The sequence below is a fragment of the Maylandia zebra genome, unplaced genomic scaffold (genome assembly GCF_041146795.1).
Source record: "Maylandia zebra isolate NMK-2024a unplaced genomic scaffold, Mzebra_GT3a scaffold01, whole genome shotgun sequence".
NCBI classification, from domain to species: domain Eukaryota; kingdom Metazoa; phylum Chordata; class Actinopteri; order Cichliformes; family Cichlidae; genus Maylandia; species Maylandia zebra.
In genome coordinates, this window is record NW_027490031.1 from 2,121,731 (window position 1) to 2,138,803 (window position 17,073).

A 17,073-nucleotide genomic window follows, 5' to 3' on the forward strand; every position below is an offset into this window, starting at 1 on the left:
GACTTTTATTTTTTTTTAATGAATTTTCTGAAAAGTGGAGAGTGACTTTAGTTTCTAGAAGTTAAATAGACCAGCATCACTCTGTTATTTTGTGTACTGACACTGGTTTGGCCTTTGGTCTGATGATGAAGTCCACTGCAGATAAACAAGTCAAAGTTAGCCAAACTTTTAAGGTGTACAGCAACCTGAGAAGTTCTAGAGTAAGATGGCTGACGTGTCAAACAGCTGTCAAAGGCAGCACGTGGTAGTCACGATGACCTCTGTAAAGCTGCTTTGTGTATGTGACCTTTAGATAAAAGAATTTGTGGATTTAGTGTCATCTCTTGTAACTCTTAGTGAGGCTAGTCAACAGCCAATGTAGCTCATACTTACTGTTGTTGGTGTGAGTCTGTGAATGTGCAGCTCTGCTTCAGCAGCCTGCAGGTTGTGTAGCACTTGAAGGATACAGTTGTACTCATTGTGTTTCGCTTTGTGAGTAAGGCTGGAATTCTAGTTTTTGTTGTTTGGTGTAGTTGTTTTGAGGCCTACTCCTGCTACAACTGCAGCTCCACATTATTCAGTGTAACATAGTTTTGTACTGACTGTAGATAAGACACTGCGTTATCATTTAGGATCATATACAACCAGCTGCAATATGAACATGATTAAGAATGGTAGAACACTTGAGTATAATTTGTATATTTGATTTCCTATTCATCATTTTATTATCTGAAAGGAAAACTCAGGCAAAAGTGACTATGCCTACATCTTTTAGGTGGTAAAATCACCTAAAATTCCAACAACCAACAAATGCTGTCATTCACGTCGAGGTGTGTGTGTGTGTGTGTGTGTGGCGAGTAAAAATGTCTCAATGTGAACTACTTCCCACAATTCCTCCACAGAGTGGACCAGCAGAGCTCAGAGGTTCCCAGTGGTCAGTCTGCCCAGCAGCATCAAACAGACCTGGACTCCATATTTATGGTCTGTACATGTACAGCAACTACTTTTACATCTATTGTGTTCACAATCATCTCCATGCTGCTCTTTGTAGACCAGTGGATTGCCAGTGTGTCCAACATGGATCTGATGTTTGGCTGCATGATTTCAGTGTCTAACTGGGGTAACGTCTACAGCAATCTGGATAAATTAAAAATGCTCCACGTCCACACTATCATTTTCAATTTTTTACAAAAAGTTTTTTATCCATACTGAAATGACTGAAAACACTTGTGTTCTGTACTGCGCATGCGTTAAAAAATAAGGTCATTCGACCTGCGTCATTTCTGTCTGCTGTTTATTTACTTTCTGGCTCTTTGAAACATTGTGGCAAAATGTCGAAGAAAATCAACAAGTTTTTTAAATGAACTGATCATGAGTTGAAGTTGTTGCTGTGAGTAGCACAAAAGTACAAAGATGCAAAGTGAGCGCAAATATAGACAGCAATGCCTTCTCGTTGAATTGGTCACATGAATGAATCATATGAGTAAAATGTGTCATCGTTTTTAAAAGCCTCTGTTTTTGCACACACTGCGACACAAAAAGTGCGTTTTCAAATGTATCCACTTTGGAGAGTGTTTTTAAAAAGCTCAGTTTTCCTTGACCAGAAACACCATCTCAGTGTAGACAGAAGGCCAAAACGGAGAGAAAAAGATGTTTTTTAAAATTAAAACGTATTAGTGTGATCATGGAATGGATCATTCATAACACATTCTGTTCCAGCTGCTGGAGGACAACATCATCACTTTTGTGAAGAATGAGCTGAAGAAGATCCAGAAGGTTCTTGGTCTAGATTACCCAGAATGCTTAGAGAGTCAGAGAGAGGATGATAAGCAGGGGAGGAGCAGCAGAGAGGCCTTTGTGAAGATCACACTGGACTTCCTTAGGAGAATGAAACAGGAGGAGCTGGCTTATCGCCTGCAGAACAGTAAGAGGATTTCTATCAAGATTTAAGCAGTTGGGTGAATAAGAATTTGCTAATATCTCAAGAGAGAGACTTAATTTAATGTAATTATTTCTTTATTTGGTCAAATCTATCATGAGCACTTTGTAAAACATGACCATTTTTAAAAAAAAAAATTATAATTCAGAACTTTTCGCTTCAGTTTGTTGGCAAGAACATAAAACTAAACTAAAAAGTAATATTGACTTTTTAAAAATATTTTCTTTTTTTCATTTAGAACTCTATGGTGCAGTTTGTCAACATAATCTTAAGTCTGTCTTGAAGAAAAACTTCCAGTATGTCTTCGAGGGGATCGCTAAAGCAGGGAACCCAACCCTCCTGAATCAGATCTACACAGAGCTCTACATCACAGAGGGAGGGACTGCAGAGGTCAATGATGAACATGAGGTCAGACAGATTGAAACAGCATCCAGTAAACCAGACAGACCAGAAACAACAATCACAAAAGAAGACATCTTTAAAGCCTCACCTGGAAGAGATGAACCAATTAGAACAGTGCTGACAAAGGGAGTGGCTGGCATTGGCAAAACAGTCTTAACACAGAAATACACCCTGGACTGGGCTGAAGACAAAGCCAACCAGCACATCCAGTTCATATTTCCATTCACTTTCAGAGAGCTGAATGTGCTGAAAGAGGAAAAGTTCAGCTTGGTGGGACTTGTTCATCACTTCTTTACTGAAACCAAAGAAGCAGGAATCTGCAGCTTTGAAGACTTCCAGGTTGTGTTCATCTTTGATGGTCTGGATGAGTGTCGACCTCCTCTGAACTTCCAAAAAACTACAATCATAACTGACCCTAGAAAGTCCACCTCAGTGGATGTGCTGCTGATAAACCTCATCAGGGGGAAACTGCTTCCCTCTGCTCGCCTCTGGATAACCACACGACCTGCAGCAGCCAATCAGATCCCTCCTTACTGTGTTGACATGGTGACAGAGGTCAGAGGGTTCACTGACCCACAGAAGGAGGAGTACTTCAGGAAGAGATTCAGAGATAAGGAGCAGGCCAGCAGGATCATCTCCCACATCAAGACATCACGAAGCCTCCACATCATGTGCCACATCCCAGTCTTCTGCTGGATCACTGCTACAGTTCTGGAGGATGTGCTGAAAACCAGAGAGGGGGGACCACTGCCCAAGACCCTGACTGAGATGTACATCCACTTCCTGGTGGTTCAGGCCAAAGTGAAGAAGATCAAATATGATGGAGGAGCTGAGACAGATCCACACTGGAGTCCAGAGAGCAGGAAGATGATTGAGTCTCTGGGAAAACTGGCTTTTGATCAGCTGCAGAAAGGAAACCTGATCTTCTATGAATCAGACCTGACAGAGTGTGGCATCGATATCAGAGCAGCCTCGGTGTACTCAGGAGTGTTCACACAGATCTTTAAAGAGGAGAGAGGACTGTACCAGGACAAGGTGTTCTGCTTCATCCATCTGAGTGTTCAGGAGTTTCTGGCTGCTCTTCATGTCCATCTGACCTTCATCAACTCTGGACTCAATCTGCTGGAAGAACAACAAAAAACAACCTTCCAGAAGTCTGAAAAAGGAGAATCTGTAGAGAAACACTTCTACCAGAGTGCTGTGAACAAGGCTTTACAGAGTCCAAATGGACACCTGGACTTGTTCCTCCGCTTCCTCCTGGGTCTTTCACTGCAGACCAGTCAGACTCTTCTACGAGGCCTGCTGACACAGACAGGAAGTAGCTCACAGACCAATCAGGAAACAGTCGAGTACATCAAGGAGAAGCTCAGTGAGAAGCTGTCTGCAGAGGAAAGCATCAGTCTGTTCCACTGTCTGAATGAACTGACTGATCGTTCTCTAGTGGAGGAGATCCAACAGTCCCTGAGATCAGGAAGTCTCTCCACAGATAAACTGTCTCCTGCTCAGTGGACAGCTCTGGTTTTCATGTTACTGTCATCAGAAAAAGATCTGGATGTGTTTGACCTGAAGAAATACTCTGCTTCAGAGGAGGCTCTTCTGAGGCTGCTGCCAGTGGTCAAAGCCTCCAACAAAGCTCTGTAAGTACATATATATTCATACCTTAATTTCTAAAATGATTTTTTAAACTACAAAATGCAGATTACAATGCATTTTTTAATTTTTGGTTGTTTTTGTGGGTTTTCTCCCGGTTCTCCGGCTTCCTCCCACAGGCCAAAGAGGTGGGGTTAGGTGAACTGTTAATTCTAAATTGCCCATAGGTTTGAATGTCAGTGCAAATGGTTGGTGGTATCTCCATGTTAGCCCTGGGTAAGAGTTCCAAGAGCTTTAGCCTGCCTCTCTCCCTTCTGTAACTAGGTCAGGCTCCAACCACTCCGCAACCCTGAGAAAAAGGATAATTCTCAGGATCAGTGCCCTGCTTAGTTGAAGATATGACTTCACTTTTCAAATGTCACAGTCACTTATATACCCAGGTACTTCAGTTGCTGGTGAACTGAATCTTAGTCATTATGTTGCATTTGGTTTCCTGCTGTCAGCACGTATTAATCTTATTCACTGATTCCTAGAAATCAGTTTTTGTCCACTTATACAGTGTAGATTGATTTGATTTCAGTTTGTCCCTGTGGGTAACAAAATTCATAATCAGTGTTCTGGAAGGAGTATTGTTAATTCTCTCAGATCTGACCTGGTGTTCTCTCTCCAAAATAATTTAGCTGTCACACCCTTTAAACAGGGACACTTTTTTATAAATTTCATATTTGAAAGACTAAATGCAGTAAGAAGTCCTCAGTAAGAAAGCAATGATTTTGTATTTGTCGACGTCCACTATCATATTCCAGAATCAGGCTCTGAAATGTACAAATGGATGCGAGAAGATTTTATTGGTAATTGTAAACCAGAAATTGTCTATAAAGGTTTTACCGTTTGCACAACCTATGCACATGTAGTGGACATGGTGTAGTTCAAAAGGACAGAGTGGTGCCTTTAGCAGGCATCCTTAAATTGGCTAATCAAAAGAAAGTAGGATTTTAGGAAGGGCTTAAGAGGAAAAAGCTAAACGAGCAAGTATAAAGGATTAATTCAGACGCTAAAACAAGGTCAAGTATGTAATAAAAAGTATTGGTTTGATTGCCATTTAGCAACAGTAATTGTATATTTTACAATTAGAAATATGAACAGGGCCTGTAGCCCTGCAGGTGCTGAACTAGAGTTACTAAATGAACCAGGTCCTTACTGGTTTACATTTAATTATAGAGTTATGATTAGGTTGTTACTGGTGCAATTCCAAATCTTTAAATGTTTTTCCAGATTAAAATGTATTTGTAAGTTAATAAAGACTTGTGCTCCACACTGATGTTTGATTTCTTCATCTAAAGTGATTTAATTTTAACACATGCCATTCTTTTTCTAGATTGAATCACTGTAAACTCTCAGAGAGGAGCTGTGGAGCTCTCTCATCGGTTCTTAGCTCCCAATCCTGTTGTCTGAGAGAGCTGGACCTAAGTAATAATAATCTGCAGGATTCGGGAGTGAAGCTTCTTTGCAGTGGACTAAAGACTCAACATTATACAGTGGAAAATCTGAGGTCAGATCAAAAGAGCTTTTGTTTGTTTTTCAAAAAACAAGTAATAAAAGTCAGCTTCATCCATTTATTGTTGTTTTATTAGTGCTAATTGTATCTAAAAACTACCACACCTCTGGTCTATTTATAATAAGACAATAAGAGTTCCAGCCAGTTCTAAAATAAGATTAGAACCGTCAAATCTACAAACTACCACTATCAATACACTGTAAAGCTAGTGTTTTCTTTGTGTGTGTCCTTCAGATTGAGTGTGTGCAACCTCACGGATAGAAGCTGTGATGTTCTGTCCTCAGTTCTCTGCTCCCAGTACTTTAGTCTGAGAGAGCTGGATCTTAGTAACAATGACCTACGGGACTCAGGAGTGAAGTTTCTGTGCATTGGAGTGATGAGTTCATATTGCACACTGGAAATTCTAAGGTCAGGATTCTGATTGATACTGTTGATAATTAAAATGTTATTTACATAAACTGCTAACCTACTGTATATAGAAATTGCAGGTGCCATTTTAGTTGCTTCTTCGGTGGATTATTAAACTCTAAAATTTAAAAACTGTGACACTTAGTGTGACAATAGAAACATGATTTATGCACTGTTCTTTTCAAAGATTTAGGTCTGTTTTGCATCCCTATTTTCATAATGGAAAATGTGAACAATGGCATCCTTGAAAGAGTGAGTTTTGTCCTTTAGAGGAACAGCTTAATCTTGTTCTCCCAAGGTGGCTCTTCTATTTCGCTCAACAAGGTCCACATCAGGTTTTGAGGAACCAGGGCACCCTGATGAGAAGTGGGCTATTGAAACAAGAAGGCATCGGTGGGTAGAGCTGTTCGATATAACGATATATACCGGATGATGGTATATAAACATCTATAGTTTCATTTTACGTTATCGTTTGTTTTGTGGTGTCACAAAATAAACGTTTACGGCAATATTGTTTTGATGGTCACTGTAGTGGCTATATTAATTTCTTAAAGTTCTCTCTTTCTCTTATATTTAATATAACCACACAACGGACGGACAAGTGCCTGTTTTTATGCGTTGTCGTTAGCAACAACAATGGTAAAAACATTGCAAGTCTGCTTGTTTATTTTCCACAAACCTTTCACAATAAAGCTCAAGATCCTGTTGAGACTTTTCAAAATAAACTGAATGATGTGAAAAAGTATGCAGAGTATTTATGGCTGAGAAGCAAAAAAGAGCCGCCAGGTGCTAAAAAATAAACCTTAGACTCAAACGTTAGAACAGGCTTTTCCCCGCAGCACGCCGTGTAATAAATACTCAAAAAGAAAACGGCGGCCATCACAACCTACTGTATGTCTAAAAATGTATTGTTTCATGCATCAGACTTAACCTAAGAAATGAAAATGGGGCCTTGTTGGAATGCTACTATGCAAGTAACCCTGGCGGAAGGGGTTACATGAAAAGGATGAGGGACCTATGGAATCTTCTATACTTATCATCCAAGTTGACGGTGAAATGCGTAGCTCATAGTGATGGGATTTCCGGCTCTTTTTAGAGAACTGGCTATTTCGGCTCGGCTCACTAAAACTGGCTCTTCAGGTGGTTTTGTTGCTTTAATTGATTTATTATTAACAATAATATAAAATTATGCACAAAAGGAATTACTAATGTAAAAAAAAGTGGTTTTAGTTTGTTTTCAGTTTTAGCTATTTTAGGGGGATATCTGTGTGTGCAGGTGACTATTACTGTGCAGAATTATTAGGCAACTTAACAAAAAACAAATATATACCCATTTCAATTATTTATTTTTACCAGTGAAACCAATATAACATCTCCACATTCACAAATATACATTTCTGACTTTCAAAAACAAAACAAAAACAAATCAGCGACCAATATAGCCACCTTTCTTTGCAAGGACACTCAAAAGCCTGCCATCCATGGATTCTGTCAGTGTTTTGATCTGTTCACCATCAACATTGCGTGCAGCAGCAACCACAGCCTCCCAGACACTGTTCAGAGAGGTGTACTGTTTTCCCTCCTTGTAAATCTCACATTTGATGATGGACCACAGGTTCTCAATGGGGTTCAGATCAGGTGAACAAGGAGGCCATGTCATTAGTTTTTCTTCTTTTATACCCTCTCTTGCCAGCCACGCTGTGGAGTACTTGGACGCGTGTGATGGAGCATTGTCCTGCATGGAAATCATGTTTTTCTTGAAGGATGCAGACTTCTTCCTGTACCACTGCTTGAAGAAGGTGTCTTCCAGAAACTGGCAGTAGGACTGGGAGTTGAGCTTGACTCCATCCTCAACCCGAAAAGGCCCCACAAGCTCATCTTTGATGATACCAGCCCAAACCAGTACTCCACCTCCACCTTGCTGGCATCTGAGTGGGACTGGAGCTCTCTGCCCTTTACCAATCCAGCCACGGGCCCATCCATCTGGCCCATCAAGACTCACTCTCATTTCATCAGTCCATAAAACCTTAGGAAAACCAGTCTTGAGATATTTCTTGGCCCAGTCTTGACGTTTCAGCTTGTGTGTCTTGTTCAGTGGTGGTCGTCTTTCAGCCTTTCTTACCTTGGCCATGTCTCTGAGTATTGCACACCTTGTGCTTTTGGGCACTCCAGTGATGTTGCAGCTCTGAAATATGGCCAAACTGGTGGCATCTTGGCAGCTGCACGCTTGACTTTTCTCAGTTCATGGGCAGTTATTTTGCGCCTTGGTTTTTCCACACGCTTCTTGCGACCCTGTTGACTATTTTGAATGAAACGCTTGATTGTTCGATGATCACGCTTCAGAAGCTTTGCAATTTTGAGACTGCTGCATCCCTCTGCAAGATATCTCACTATTTTTGACTTTTCTGAGCCTGTCAAGTCCTTCTTTTGACTCATTTTGCCAAAAGAACGGATGTTGCCTAATAATTATGCACACCTGATATAGGGTGTTGATGTCATTAGACCACACCCCTTCTCATTACAGAGATACACATCACCTAATATGCTTAATTGGTAGTAGGCTTTCGAGCCTATACAGCTTGGAGTAAGACAACATCCATGAAGAGGATGATGTGGACAAAATACTCATTTGCCTAATAATTCTGCACTCCCTGTAGTTGTGGATGATGTTACGCCCCACTTAAAAACGAAGTGTTGACTGGAGTGAGGGGTAACACAAAGTGAAAGAGAACACATGAACTACTGGAGAATAGATGTTATCAAATGTGATTTATTGCCCAAAACTACTACAGTAAAAATAAACACAGGGAAGCTCTTTTCTTCAGGGTCTCCAAGGCCAAAACAACAAACAAAACACCCCCTTTAGCTAGAAATCAAACCAAGTACTCACTAACCAAAACAAAATACAATGGCTGAGCTCCCTGTCTAACCAAAAAAAGGAGAAAACAGTTGAAACAAAAATGGCAGAGAACCCCTACCTGCTTCCACAATGATGAACTAATTAACACAATAAGGGCACACCTTTTCTTACAATAAAAGAAAGAACCAAAGTGTCACAGAGTTTAAGTTCTCACACACATACACACTAAGGCCCGCTGCCCAAAACACGATAGCTCACAGCTCTGGCAAAAATGGGGGAAGTGGCAGGGGTGTGGCAGTTTAGGATGGCAGACTATATGCCGTGGCTGACGAGCTGGAACACACCTCAGCTGTGGCTCATGAGGCAGACCTGCAACACAAGAAAAGGAGAAAAAAACCTCTTCCACAGAGGGAGAGCCACTAATGTGACGTCGTTGTCCCTGGCTCTCTTTCTCTCTTTCCCTTCCGCTCTGTTCCTGTGCTACTGCGAGTGTAACTACCGCACCTCCCGCCTCTTCCCAGCATAAAGCACAAGGCTCGTGTCCCGAGTAAAGAGGAAAAAAAGGGCGACAGAGAGGGTGAGAGAGAGAAAAAAACCACGGCTTGCGATAAGGAGCCGGCTCGCGTCGTTCACGTCAAAGATCCGGCTCTTGTAACAAGATGGCGGCGCGCACAGACGCAGCGGCCCGGAGCTCCTACACTTTTGCACTTTTGGTGGTACTGTGTATTATTTCACACAGTCTGGGGTTACTTCAATACAACAGAGATGATCTACTACAACTAAGCCGTGGAGATCTTCAACTAACATCCGAGTATCTCATCCCCCCGGAGATCGTTAAGCAACCCCCGGAGCTACCCGCAACAGCAAGCCGCAGGAGGAGACGTTGCGAGCAGAGGCAGAAGAGAGGCAGGCGGGGAGGCCTGTGGGCACGGCTAAAGACTAGTCCGTTTAAACCACCACTCCCGATCATATTCCTCTCCAACGCCCGTTCAATCCGTTACAAACTGGATGAAATACGACTGCAGATCGCCACTCGACGGACTTTTAATAACTGTTCGTGCATGATTTTCACTGAAACCTGGCTGGACAGCACCATTCCCGATGCGGCTATTGATCTAGCAGGCCGCACCGCCTATCGAGCCGACAGGTCTGCGGACTCAGGTAAGAAGACTGGCGGGGGGCTGTGCATCTATATTAACAACTTTTGGTGCACGAACGTCACGGTAACGGAAAGACTGTGCAGTACAGAGATAGAACTGTTGGTGTTAAAGTGCCGTCCATTCTATCTCCCTCGGGAATTTTCTGCCGTTTACATCTGCGCTGTTTACATTCCACCAGATGCTAATGCTAAGCTAGCGTTAGCACAATTGAGCAGCAGCATCAATAACAGCCTGGTAGCACACCCGGACAGTGTCTTTATTGCGGCTGGGGATTTTAACCACGCGGACCTGAAATCTGTACTTCACAATTTCCACCGAAATGTGAAGTGTGCTACCAGAGGAGATAGAACGTTGGACCAGGTGTACACCAACATGGCGAATGCGTACAGAGCCCAGGCTTATCCCCACCTGGGTCTGTCAGACCATCTCTCCCTTCTGCTACACCCAATATACACACAAAAGATCAAGAGCACTGGGATTACAACCAAAACCGTGAGAACATGGCCGCAGGATGCTATTCCGATACTTCAGGACTGTTTCCACTGCACAGACTGGGATGTATTCAAGGTGCAGGACACTGACAATCGTGTCGCATTGGACAGTTACACCTCCACTGTCTTGGACTACATCTGTTTCTGTGTGGACAATGTAACAACTTGGAAACGATTCCGTGTGTTCCCTAATAATCCACCCTGGATGACACACGGAGTTCAACAACTTATTCGAACGAGGAACAACGCTTTCAAATCCGGGGACCAGGAGGCATACAGTGCTGCCAGGGCCAACTTGAGAAGAGGCATCAAGACTGCCAAGCAGCAGCACAGGAGGCGTATCGAGGCCAGGTTTGAGAACAACACAAACCCAAGGCAGGTCTGGGAGGGCATCAGGGCTATCACGGACTACAAAAGGAGAACACCATCACCCTCAGCCAACAGTTCTACTCTGGCTGAGGATCTAAATCTCTTTTATGCCCGTTTTGATAGGGAGAACACCGACCCTGTCCTGCCCCCTCTCCACTCAACCGATCCTGCTCCAGTCCTGAGCACTCATGAGCTGAGGCGTGTGTTCCGGAGCATTAACACCAGGAAGGCAGCCGGGCCAGATGGAGTGCTGGGCCGGGTGCTAAAAGACTGTGCTGCGGACCTGGCGGACGTCTTCACCTCTATATATAACACCTCGTTGTCCTGTTCACTGGTACCATCCTGTTTCAAAGCAGCAACCATCGTTCCCATCCCAAAACAGTCAAATGTCACATGCCTGAACGATTTCAGACCTGTGGCACTCACCCCCATTCCCGCCAAATGCCTGGAGAGACTGGTTATTAAACACATCAGAGCTGCCTTTCCACCATCCCTGGACTCGCACCAGTTTGCATACAGGGAGAACCGGTCAACCGAGGATGCGATCGCCACAGTGCTGCACACATTACTGAAGCACTTGGAACACAGGAACACCTATGCACGGCTCCTCTTTGTAGACTACAGCTCGGCTTTTAATACCATCCGGCCATACAAACTCCGTCCCAAACTCCACCAACTGGGACTTAACTCCTCTCTGTGCAACTGGATTGTGGACTTCCTCACTAACCGTAGACAGAGTGTCAGAGTGGGTAAGAACACCTCTTCCACCCTTGTGGTCAACACCGGTGCCCCTCAGGGGTGTGTTCTGAGCCCTCTGCTATACACTCTCTTCACCCATGACTGTATTTCCTCCTGCGCGTCCAATCTCATTGTTAAGTTTGCAGATGACACTACAGTGCTCGGACTTATATCCAACAACGATGAGACAAACTATAGGACAGAGGTGCAACAACTAGAGTCATGGTGCCACGACAATAACTTGGTCTTAAACACCAAAAAGACCAAGGAGATCATTGTAGATTTCCGGAAGAAGGGTCATAACAACCATCTGCCTCTCTTCATTGGCAGTGAGGCGGTGGAGAGGGTGAGCAGTTTTAAATTCTTGGGGGTAACTGTGACCGAGGACCTGTCCTGGGGCAACCATATCACCTCAGTTGCACGGAAGGCCCAACAGCGCCTCTACTACCTGAGGAGACTGCGGAGCGCACACATTCCCAGATCTCTGATGTTGAACTTCTACAACTGTGCCATCAGCAGCGTTCTGACGTATGGATTTCTAGTGTGGTTCCCCAGCTGCACCAAGGCCGATCAGCAAGCACTCCAGCGGGTGGTGAAAGAAGCTGGCAGAATTATTGGAACAAGTCTGCCAGGGATCAGTAATATCTTCCCCACTCGCTGTCTGAGGAGGGTGCACAGTATCCTGCGGGACCAACATCACCCTGCGCGCCACCTTTTCCATCTGCTGCCCTCAGGGAGAAGGTACAGGTCTATACAGGCCAGAACATCCAGACTGGCCAACAGCCTGTATCCACAGGCTGTGAGGCTCCTGAACTCTCTGCCCCCCTCTCACGGACAATAACCATATCCAACTTCTTAATAGCAATGAACTGGTCTGCATTGGTGCATCATATCTTTATTCTCTTCCCCCTCCTGCCCCCCCCCCCCCCCCTCTTTCTTAAATAGATAACTATCATATCTGATATCATATCTCACAGTACAATAATATTGAATGGGTTGCATTGTTGTATTTTGTCATGTTTCTCAGGTCTTTGTCTGAATTTCTACGAACATTATTGCTAAGGATTGTCTTATTGCATTGGAGTCACACTGGGTTAAATATGTACACTTGGGTTTTAAGGGGTATTTATTTATTATTTTCTTCTTTTTTTGGGTTGTATGGAAGCCCCAAACGCAATTTCATTGTTCTTGACAATGACAATAAATAATACTACTACTACTACTAAGAGCCATTTCGTTCGCGACCGACATATCACTAGTAGCTCAGTGTTACAACATTCGAAAGAAGAGATTGCTCTTGCAGCCAGAGATTGGGTACCAAGCCTCAAGTGCAATGGAAGAAGGATCGTTGAGTGCAAGAGGAACTGGGAAACCTGGGTCCCCGTAGCTGGTTAGCAAGAATAAATGTACCCTCAGCAGATCTGCTAGATGATGTAAATGCAGCGCTATGGACGATACCTACAGCCACGATTACTGAGACTAACAAGCTGATCTACACTACAGCAGGAGTGATCAGTGAGATGCTTGGCTACAAGTTGAACAGCCATAAGAAGCAATACCCCCTATGGGGAAGGAGTCTGGAGACTAGTATCAAGGTAGCATGGATAGAGGTTAGCCAACTGTTGGAGCTGCAAAAAGGTGCGACAAAGACGGTATCCAAGATGTATAGCAAGCTGTCCATACCTGAGGCCTGCCTGAAAAACTGCCAAGCAACTACTCACAGCCTTGGCCAGCCGATTGAAGAGGTACACTTGGGAGAGAGAAGGCAGAAGGATAAACCAGCTGTTCTCCAGAGAACCAGCCAAGGTGTACTCTCAGTGGCAAGGGAACAATATGAAAACCACACACTGGAGACAGAGCAATATTGGAAGACAATATCGGAGAAGGATGCAACCCATAACGGCAATGCTCAGTGGCTAGTGGACCTAAGGGAAGGCTACAACGACCTCCCTGAAAAGGGTCCAGTAACCATCACAGTGGCAGACATCCAAGAACAGGTCTCCAGTATCAAGAATTGGACAGCATCAGACCTGACATGGTTCACACCTGGCTGAAGAAGGTGACTGCACTCCATGAGGATCTCGCAGCACAAATGAACCAGCTGCTAGATGTGAGTGAAGTTGGCCCCCCACCTTCTTCAAATCCAACAAAAGTGGTATCAAACGTTTGTGCTACGTTTGGATATTAATAAAAATTTCTAGAGGTCATCAGAGGTCAACCAGCCAACTACATTAATGGAATCAAACAAAATTGATGTCTGTGCTGCAAAAATTTTTGTTTGTGCTGCTAACATTTTAAAATTTTTAATAAAATAACGTCTTGATGCGTGCTTAATCATCCAGGTAAGTAAATCCCAAAAGGTTGATTCTGTTCATCTGGACATTTTCAGTTAGAGAAACGTTTCGTCACTCATCCAAGTGACTTCTTCAGTCTCAGCTGACTGCAGGTTTCCCCAACCTTATAAACACATGTGAGTGAAGTTGGCCCCCCCCTACCTTCTTCAAATCGAACAAAATTGATGTCAAACATTTGTCCTGCAAATTATTTTGTTTGTGCGGGTTATGTTTCCCTAATTTTATAAACAGTACATGTACAGTGAGAGAGAGATGTTACATCTGTCTTCACTTGAATCCCAGTTATAGAAGTGTTGGAGGTAGTTCATAAGAGATTACAGGATCACCCCAACCTCAGCAACAGGACCAGTCTCAGCACTGATCAGTTGTGTTTGCTTTTGGAATTGTGTCTTAATTCCACCTATTTTGCATAAGGGTCAGTACAGGCAGAAACCTAGGTGTGCCATGGGTTCCCACAGGCCCCTGGTCAAAGTCACCAAACCAGTTCGTAAGCAGGTACAGGTGTGGCCAGAAGGGTCCTCAGAGGCACTGCAAGACTGCTTTTCCACCACAGGCCGCCACACACGACAACACCACAGACTTTCAGGAATATACAGAAACTGTTACTGCCTACATCCCAAAATGCATTGATGATATCACAGAGACCAGGACTATCACTGTCCGGGCCAATCAGAAACCATGGCTCACAGGTCAGGTTTAAATGCTCCTAAGGTTGAAAAATGCAAGCCTTCAGAGCCGGGAATTAGGTGAGCCTAAGAACAGCAATGGCAAACCTGTCACGTGACATCAACTACAGCAAAGCTTCAGCGACAGCAGAAATACTTGGAGGCAGTGGCAAGGAATACAAACCATCACAGACTACAAGCCCACTCTACAGACCGTGGTGACACAATCCCCAGACAGTGTGTGGAGATCCCTTGCCAAAATCAATACACTCAAAGCTCCAGATCCTGATAACATCCTTGGACGAGCACTGACGGACTATGCTGTGGAACTCACAAATGTCTTCACAGACATCTTTAACACATCACTAGGGTCAGGCCGTCGTTCCCACATGCCTCAAAGCCTCCACCATCATTACTGAACCCACGAAGTCATCTACCTCCTGCTTTAAGGACTACCGTTCTGTCAAACTCACCTCCATCATTATTAAGTTAAGTGCTTTGAACGGTTAGTCATGCATCAAATCAAATTACCACTTTCCCCCAACCTGGATCCATTTGAGTTCCCATATCGGTCAAAACGCTCAACTGATGATGGAATTTCAACTGCCCCTCACTCAGCCCTCACACATCTGAACACTAGAGACTCATATGTCAGAGTGCTGTTCATAGACTTCAGTTCAGCCTTCAGCATCATCATTCCACAGCAACTCATTCACAAACTGGATCTGCTGGGGATCAGCACCTTGCTGTATAACGGGCTGCTAGGTTTCTTGACAGGAAGACAGCATACAGTACGGGTTGGCAGCAACACCTCCAGCCCAAGAACACTAAATACGGGGGCTCCCCAGGGATGTGTGTTGAGCCCCCTTCTCTTCACTCTGCTGACCCACGATGAGATCTACTACAGGGGTGAAGTTAACCATCTGGCAGAGTGGTACAGCAACAACAACCTGTCCCTGAATGTGGAGAAGACCAACAGCAACTCTACTTCCTCTGCAAACTGAGAAGCACAAGAGATTCAACCCCCATTATGAGCACCTTTTACAGAGGCACAGTTGAGAGTATCGTCACCAGCTGCATCACTGTGTGGTATGACTCCTGCACTGGGTTCGGCAGGAAAAAATGACAACGGGTAGTGAGAGCAACCGAGAGCATTGTGGGGACCTCTCTTGCCTCCCTCCCCAGGAGATCTACTGCACCTGCCTCATCTGGAAGGTCCTCTCCATTACAGGTGACTCCACTCATCCCTTCAACAGCATCTTCAGTTTGCTGCCATCAGGAAGGATACTGAAGAGCCTCCGGGCCAGAACACGCAGACTGAGAGACAGCTTCGTCCATTGGGCTGTCAGGATGCTGACCATCTCTGAATCGAGAAGGGGGGCCCAAGGGTACATCTTTCGCCATCTTACAATGCTGTGATTGTAGCCAATCCCCACTTTCTGTGAATGGTACTCATGGCCATTGATCAGTAGGCTTTGATTAGTTGTCATTGATCAATGGTCATAAGAATTTGCATACTAACAATCATGGAACTAACCCCCCAACACATTGTTCATTCAGTGGCGCTAGTTTCCTTCACTATGCAAATGTACTGTTTATAAGGTTGGGGAAACCTGCAGTCAGCTGAGACTGAAGAAGTCACTTGGATGAGTGACGAAACGTTTCTCTAACCGAAAATGTCCAGATGAAAAGAATCAACCTTTTGGGATTTACTTACAGTACCTGGATGATTAAGCACGCATCCAGACGTTATTTTATTAATATTTTTAAAATGATCGCGGCACACACAAAATGTTTTGCAGCACAAACCAGCACAAACATAGCACAACTGATTGACATCAATTTTGTTTGATTCCATTAATGTGGGGGGGGGGGCTGGTTGACCTCTGATGACCTTTAAAAATTTTTATTAATATCTTTAAAATGACAGCAGCACAAACGAAACTTTTTGCAGCACAAACCAGCACAAACGTAGCACAAACGTTTGACATCAATCTTGTTTGATTTGGGTAATGTAGGGGGGCTGGTTGACCTTTTGACCTTTACATTTTCATTAATATCTTTAAAACAAGCAGCACAAACAACAATTTTAGCAGCACAAACCAGCACAAACGTAGCACAAACGTTTGACATCAATCTTGTTTGATTTGGGTAATGTAGGGGGGCTGGTTGACCTTTTGACCTTTACATTTTCATTAATGTAAATGTGGCGGAGGGCTTTCGCTTTGGTGGCCTCAGAATCTCATCTCTGATTTTTGCAGATGATGTGGTTCTGTTGGCTTCATCGGGTGAAGGCCTCCAGCTCGCACTGGAACGGTTCGCAGCCGAGTGTGAAGCAGCGGGAATGAGGATCAGCACCTCCAAATCTGAGGCCATGGTTCTCAGCCGGAAAAGGGTGGAGTGCCCACTCCGGGTCGGGGATGAGTTCCTGCCACAAGTGGAGGAGTTCAAGTATCTCGGGGTCTTGTTCGCGAGTGATGGGAGAAGGGAGCCGGAGATCGACAGACGGATTGGGGCTGCAGCTGCAGTAATGCGGACGCTGCACCGGTCCGTCGTGGTG

The 17,073-nt window shown here is 44.2% G+C and overlaps 1 protein-coding gene across 2 annotated transcripts in view; it reads left to right on the forward strand.

Moving 5' to 3' along the window:
- LOC106676141 (NACHT, LRR and PYD domains-containing protein 3-like) overlaps positions 1-17,073 on the forward strand; it is a 64,951-nt gene that overhangs the window by 33,096 nt on the left and 14,782 nt on the right. For both annotated transcript variants that reach the window (XM_076880861.1, XM_076880862.1), the window contains exons 5-9: positions 882-960; positions 1,699-1,903; positions 2,157-3,957; positions 5,289-5,462; positions 5,703-5,876. In XM_076880861.1, the coding sequence (XP_076736976.1) occupies positions 882-960; positions 1,699-1,903; positions 2,157-3,957; positions 5,289-5,462; positions 5,703-5,876 (2,433 nt within the window). The remainder of the gene's footprint in view (positions 1-881; positions 961-1,698; positions 1,904-2,156; positions 3,958-5,288; positions 5,463-5,702; positions 5,877-17,073) is intronic.